The 7008-nt window shown below is 40.6% G+C and overlaps 1 protein-coding gene across 1 annotated transcript in view; it reads left to right on the top strand.

Moving 5' to 3' along the window:
- The window catches only part of LOC311106983 (CD2-associated protein-like), a 94043-nt gene extending 87468 nt beyond the window's left edge, over window positions 1-6575 (top strand). The window contains exons 17-19 of the mRNA XM_084149402.1: window positions 1526-1797; window positions 2455-2518; window positions 4841-6575. Coding sequence (XP_084005528.1) covers window positions 1526-1797; window positions 2455-2518; window positions 4841-4882 — 378 coding nt within the window. The 3' untranslated portion in view covers window positions 4883-6575. The remainder of the gene's footprint in view (window positions 1-1525; window positions 1798-2454; window positions 2519-4840) is intronic.
- Window positions 6576-7008: the final 433 nt, after the last annotated feature.

Genomic DNA, 7008 nt, shown 5'->3' on the forward strand with positions numbered 1-7008 from the left:
CCATTTAGAAATAAAAAATTGTTTTTAAATTGGTATATGGTCATACTGGTAATAGATAATTTGTTGTATTACTTGTATTGGCCTGCATCTGATGGTCAGTCTGAGGGGAGGGAGAGGGCAGCGGTGAGGAAAGGGGACACAGTCTTCCAGCTGATGGCGAAACTCAAGTCACAGACCATTTTTTCTGCCTCATGCACCAATTCATGTTGTTAATCCGATGTCCAGATAAAGTTTTTAATATTACTGTATATAAAAAAAGAGACAAGCCGCTAATAATAACAATGCAAGCTTATCGAAACACTGCTATACTCATTCATTGCAGCTGCAGTGCTGGGTGTAGCGTGAGTGGAAGTAGGGAGAACGCACATTTTAAGGCTTATAAAATATAAACGTGTTGAACAAAGTGTTGACAGTGCTGAATAACAACTTCAACATTAACTTACTCATAAAAACTGCAGCGCTTTGTTGTATTCGTTGAGTCTCTAGTCATGGTTTTAAACGTTTTAATCTCACAGTATTAACTTTGCTGTGCGCAAGAGGCTTCTTTTTACATCTATGGTTCAAGGAAACTGCAGACACGGTGATCTGAGCTATCTGATTGGCCAGCGGTTGGCCGGTAGGTGCACTTGATTTGCTCTCTAGGCCTGCCGGGTAGGCAGAGTTCTACTTTCAGACACATGAAATGGTTCAAAATGGGAACACTTTGCTGAATCAAGTGCATCTACCGTCAACAGCACTAAATTATTTATTTTTAAACAGGAACGCAATGCTTTATCGTTTTTTTACTGAAATGTTTTGTGATCGACTAGGAATGCCTTGGTGGAATGCCTTGGTGACCACTGCACTAGACTATATACACACCATATACTCACTCACACACTACATTGACACTCCCACACAAAACCCACATACATTCACATACACTACGCATACTGACGCAACACAAAACACTCACACACTTTTACTCTCATCATTTGCTGCTGCTGCTCTGTTCTTTATTTTACTCACATTATTTTCTATCCTGATGCCTAGTCACTTTACCCTGCCTTCATGTACATATCTACACTACATGACCAAAAGTAACATCTCGTTCCAAAATCATGGGCATTAATAAGGAGTTGGTCCACCCTTTGCTGCTATAACAGCCTCCACTCTTCTGGGAAGGCTTTCCACTAGATATTGGAACATTGCTGCGGGGACTTGCTTCCATTTAGCCACAAGAACATTAGTGAGGTCGGGCACTGATGTTGGTTGATTATGCCTGGCTCGCCGTCGGTGTTCCAATTCATCCCAATGGTGTTTGATGGGGTTGAGGTCAGGGCTCTGTGCAGGCCAGTCAAGTTCTTCCACACCGATCTCAACAAACCATTTCTGTATGGACCTCACTTTGTGCACGGGGGCATTGTCATGCTGAAACAGGAAACGGCCTTCCCCAAACTGTTGCCACAAAGTTGGAAGCACATAATTGTCTAAGAATATTTAGGATTCCCCTGTCCAGCTAACAGTATGTGTCTCGTGTCCACAGCCTTCCATGTACAACTCACACTCCCAGTCTCCTGTCCTCAAGCCCAGCCTATCCCTGTCGGAGGGGCCCAAAGCCTACCTGGCATCTGCACCTGGCCACAGAAGCCCCAGCCCTAGCTCCAGCCCAGTCCCCAGCCGAAGCCGCAGCCCAGGCCCCAGCACAGAGCCCAAGCCCATGGCAGAGCCAGAGGAGCGGAGGTCTGAGCTGGAAGACCTCCAATCCCAGATGAAAGAACTGCTGCTGTCTGTGGAGCTCCTCAAGACCCAGCAAATGTAACTAACTACCACTTTCCTTAGATGTTGTAGTTCAGTTTCTATGTGCTACTCTCAAACTCTGACTTTAAAGGGAAAGTGCGTCATTTTTCCAATCAAGCCCTTTTTTCTACTTACCCAGAGTCAGTACTCATGAATTCCATTTTTATGTCTCTGCATATAGTTTGAAGGTAGCTTCTGGAGCATAGCGTTAGCACAGTGACTGGAAGTCTACAGGAACGACCAGCATGGTAGTTAGCAATGACTCTAGAAACTACCTTAACTTCCTTCAAACTGCACACAGAGACATAAAAATGGTATCCATGAGTTCATCTGACTCAGGGTAAGTAGAAAAAAGAATGTCGGACTATCCCTTTAAATGTAATGTTCTCTCTGTTTAGTTGTCCAAACAAATGTTGCCTTGTTAAGATCCTTTAGCTTCATCATTATCAAAGCTAGCTAGAAATATCAGTCAACAGTTTTTCTTTGTGGACCTTTTTCAGACTTTATATAGTGCCCTATGGCTTGTTTTTGGGGAGGTAAATAGACGATTCACTGTTAGAACTTGTGAGTGAAGCCTGTTCAGACAGAGCAATGGTGATGTGATCTTATTGTTGATCAGATGCTAGCCAGTCGAGCACTGAGGAGCCTTGTGAACGTCTTGGCTTTGCTTTGCAGGAGAGAGATGGCAGAGCTGAGAAGCGAGCTGGACGAGGAGAGGTTGAAACGAGTGGCCCTGCAGGTAAATTCATCACCATGTCCATCTTTACATCAGAGCTTGTCAGAGTGTGTAAGCCTGATGGGTCCAGTCAGAGGGTGAGAGATACGAACACACATTAGTATTGGACACACCCACGCCGAGCACACGCTGCGGGATCCTTTATGGCCCTACTCAGCACTACCCAGGGCGTCGGACCCAGCCTACCCCAACCTTGTCCATCCTTCTCCCCAGGAGCAGTGAGGGGAGGCAGGCTTTTCTAGACCCCCTTCTGGGCCCCAAGCATACACACATCCACCCCGCTAAAGATTATCTCTGCCCTCCCCACCTCAACCCCCTTTTGCTGCATCCACGTGTCGATTTACAGAAGCACTGCAGAGGTCTTATTTAAGACTGGGAACTGTAGCATCTGTCTGCATTCATTCAGAAATAATCCATAATACAAGACACACTTTTTTATAGCTTTCTTCCTTAATATTTGTCTTATCGATTTTGTTCAATCTCTTTCCTGTTCTCCCTCTTTCCCTTTTTCTGTATTTTTCGCTCTTTCGCTCTCTCTCTCATATCTTTGTATTCCATTTACTGAGTCTGAGTGAGAGCTTTTCATATTGTGGCAAATTTCTGTCGTCTTCAGTCAACCTGCCTATTAGTATTCAAATGAGGGTGAGCATGAAATGACAGTGTGTTTTAGGAGAAGGCATGCTGTGGGTGTAAGTGTATACAATGTGCCACAGTCTCACAGTAATGATTTACACTGATTGTGGTGACTAGGGTTACAAAGCTACTGGTAATTTACCAAAGTTACCGGAATCTCCTGTCATTTTGGTAATTATTGTGTAGTCTATGGTAACTTTGGTAATTTATACTTGAATAACTTTTAAATGTATTCATATAGTATTACATTTTTTAAATATCTGTGTCCAAATTGTCCATGAGTTTCTAGTGGATAGACCATTTTCAAGAGAAAACAATGCCATTATTTTCAATTAACTCTGCAACTCTTCCAACTATTGTTTTTTTTCACAACTGCCACCAGTTTGTCCCCAAAACATTTACAACAAAAACATATTGACATAGTAAAATAAATACGTGTGATTTAAAGAATAAAAATAAAGACCAAAGGTATTCATTAAGTTTATAGTTTATGTTTAGGATAATGTTTTACGGCTTTGTCATTCAAATTTTTATTTTTTAATCATCTTATTTGATTTGTTTATATATTTTACATGTGATAAGGCCACACAGAGGGGCAGAGATGATTAAAGACACCTGTGATAATCTGAAGTACCCCAAAAGGCCTCTAGATGTCATGTGATCAAATTCCATATATTCCTTAAGTTACCAAAATTCTGGTAGTTTACTGGTAAAATTCGAAAGTTTCAGTAATATACCCTCGCTTTGCAACCCTAGTGGTGACTCATGATTGAACTCTATTGTTCCTGTCATTGCTCATAGCTCTAGCTGTGCAGCCGTTTCCACTAATATTGTCAATTCTATGGCAGGGTCTTTTCTGAATCAAAAAGGGGCTTAGGTGGTGGGCGTGGTAGAGGTTTGTGGCAATGAGCCTGATTGGCTCGTCGGCGCACAACACTTGGTGGTGTGGAGACATTTTAGCATTTTTAAGCCAATTTCCTGCAATTATTCAAATTTCTCCATGGAGCCGAGAGAAGTGTTTGCCGTTTTAAAGCGGATTTCCTGCAATTCTACAAATTTTGCCATGCAGCTGAGAGAAAATGTTAGTTTTAAAGCTAATTTCCTACGATTATACATATTCTGCCATGGAGCTAAGAGAAAATGTTGCAGTTTTAAAACTAGTTTCCTGCAATTCTATGCATTTTGCCATGGCTAATGGTGTGTTTTTCTGCTCAAACATAATAACTAAATCAGTACTGCTAAATTTATTTTTAGAATTTTAAATTCTCCCCGACTGTCTAGCTTTTATTTTGGTGATTGTTAGTTCTCAAAGATTATTAAAAAAATATATAGGTCCATTATCATTTCTACACTGAAAGTGTTTTTTCCATCCCGAAAATTGCATTTAAAAAATAAATATATATATATATATATATATATAATAATTATGCTGTTTGGACTTAGGCGACCCAAAAAAACACTTAGGCAGCCCACCCAATGATTACAATGACAGAAAAATCCCTGCTTTGGTATGGATGGGTTAAGTTGCACCGCAAGTGGAAATAATACATTATTTCATTCAAGAGCTGATACCCATATGTATTTCTCTGTGAGGCTGTTAGCTACGATGTTATCAGAATTACATCTGATGCTGGCTCCTCATGAGAAAATGTGTTAAAACGCATGCTGTGTGTGTTCCTGCCTGCCTTTCAGATGGAGATAGAGAAATTAAAGAAGACTGTTCAGTCGACGTGAAGTCTGACCCAATCAGCCTGGAACATCAGTCACCTATCTGTCTGTTGCTGACCCCGCTGGGCAGACACACAGGAGGGGGACGATGGCATTCCTATATTCCTTTTAGCTATCAACCTATTCCACATTTGTAAGATTTACATTTTTGCACATATTAAGGTTTTCTAGTTATAGAAAGGTGTAATTAAATACAGATGTATATGTTTTTTTGTTACGTTTTAGTTTCTGTTTTGTTTTGCCAACACAAATGATCGATGCCTTACTACTGTGCTGGACTGGCAGTCCCTGCATTCTCTATGGGAATGTGTGAGGATTGTTCTCAATACTACTACTGATTCTGTATGAAGCAATAGTTGTTTTTTTTGCGATTGTTATCTTATTTTTTACGACTTCCAAGTAGTTGATTTTAAGTATCCATGTTAGCGTCTTTAGATCATAATGAATGATATTGTGATTTTTCTGTTGCTATGGCAGTGTTGTACTCCATTGCTATGGCATTAGGGAGATTTTTTTATTTTTTACATTCCTATCCAGGGTAACACTATTGTGCCTGTTAAAAAAATCTTAAAGTGTTAATATTGGGAGCTTACATTTATCAAACGGCTTAGACTTGCTGCATGATATATATTTTTAAGTCTACTGACGATGTGCTTACACATATTATAGAGGGCCCTTTTTCTTTTCTTATAAAGGACAATTCATATGAAAAGGTTCTCTCAGCAAGAGCAATTAGAGTCATTGTACAGGTGTATGATATAGATCCTATATTTAGTACCATCAAATACAGCCAATAATAGCCGTACTTGAAAAGAGCACCAGTGGTTTATGTTCTAAAACTCAATTTTGTTTCACGCCACAGTATAAATTGTGGCTTACTCATCGATTGTTGTTCTCCTGTACGCCAAATGCTCTGACCCCTCTTTTATGAACCATATGCAGCTCTCTCCAACTCTTTCTCTGTAAAGGAAAATGTGTGCTTTAAAGAGTGAGCAATCTCTTAACATCCTCCCAGATGAGACCTGAAGTCCTGTATAGCAGTGACCTTTTGGGTGTCTGTTTCCATGTTGTCCTGAATGTGTCTGGTTGTCTGTGTCACGTCTTTATGCTTGGACCAAGTACAAACATGGAGCATGGAGGCTAACTGGACATATATCCCAGTACACAGTATCTCTGCTGTTTTTTCAGTACTGGAAGTGAGAGGCTAAATGGAAAGGCATTAGGGAAGAGATCTACTTGATACAGAAGGGTTAAGCTCTGCACTGTACCTATGCACCGCCAACACCACTGTTTGTCATTGAAACGTCTGTTGTGACTGTCTGTTGAAAGGTATTGGAGGACTCCGAGACCCTGTTAGAGCTTGAGTTGGAAACCGTAAAGATGGCCAACACATTAGCGTGGGCAGGGTGAACTCAAGGAAGGACAAGGTGTTTTTGATGGTATGCATTCGATGTGTACTGCTCAGACAAATCATGAAAGAAATGGCCTTTGATAAAAAGCATCTGTTGGAGGTTGTATCTAGTTTATGCAGCAATTTGATCATTCCTAACGTGTTACTTACCCATTATGATCAGAAGGATGTTTGCCTCGTCTCCAGATCCTCCTGAACACTGTGGATGGCCTTCTGTCTGCAGCCTTCTGCATATTCTATTTTAGCAAGCAAATTTTTGCTTTACATTTTGGATAAGACATTTTGTGAGATCAGTATGTATATATATATATACTGATCTCACAAAATGTCTTATCCAGGAAATTATATGTTGTCCTTCTTCACAAGAGTACACCAAGCTGTGTACTATCCTCAGGCTTATCTTAACCCTTAAAAGAAAGCATTCCTGATCAGGGGCTGTGTGTGTCCGTGTGTATGTGTCCTTGTGTATGCATGGAAGGAAGCCTGAGAGCCTGTGTGTCTGTTGAGGTTGGATTTTAGGTTTGTATGTGTGTTTGGCCTTCTTGACAGCTCTGGCTAAAATAAAGGGCAAGATTACATACTGATCCCTAAAGCAATAAAATCTGTAATGTCTTGTTTCCATCCCTCCATGTTTCGCATGGCTACATTCTAAGTTGAGGTTGAGTAAAGAGATAATCACGGAAAGGTATATACAGTGTGTATGTATATATATATATATATA

Source organism: Coregonus lavaretus (genome assembly GCF_964263955.1).
Source record: "Coregonus lavaretus genome assembly, chromosome: 31".
Classification (NCBI taxonomy): Eukaryota; Metazoa; Chordata; class Actinopteri; order Salmoniformes; family Salmonidae; genus Coregonus; species Coregonus lavaretus.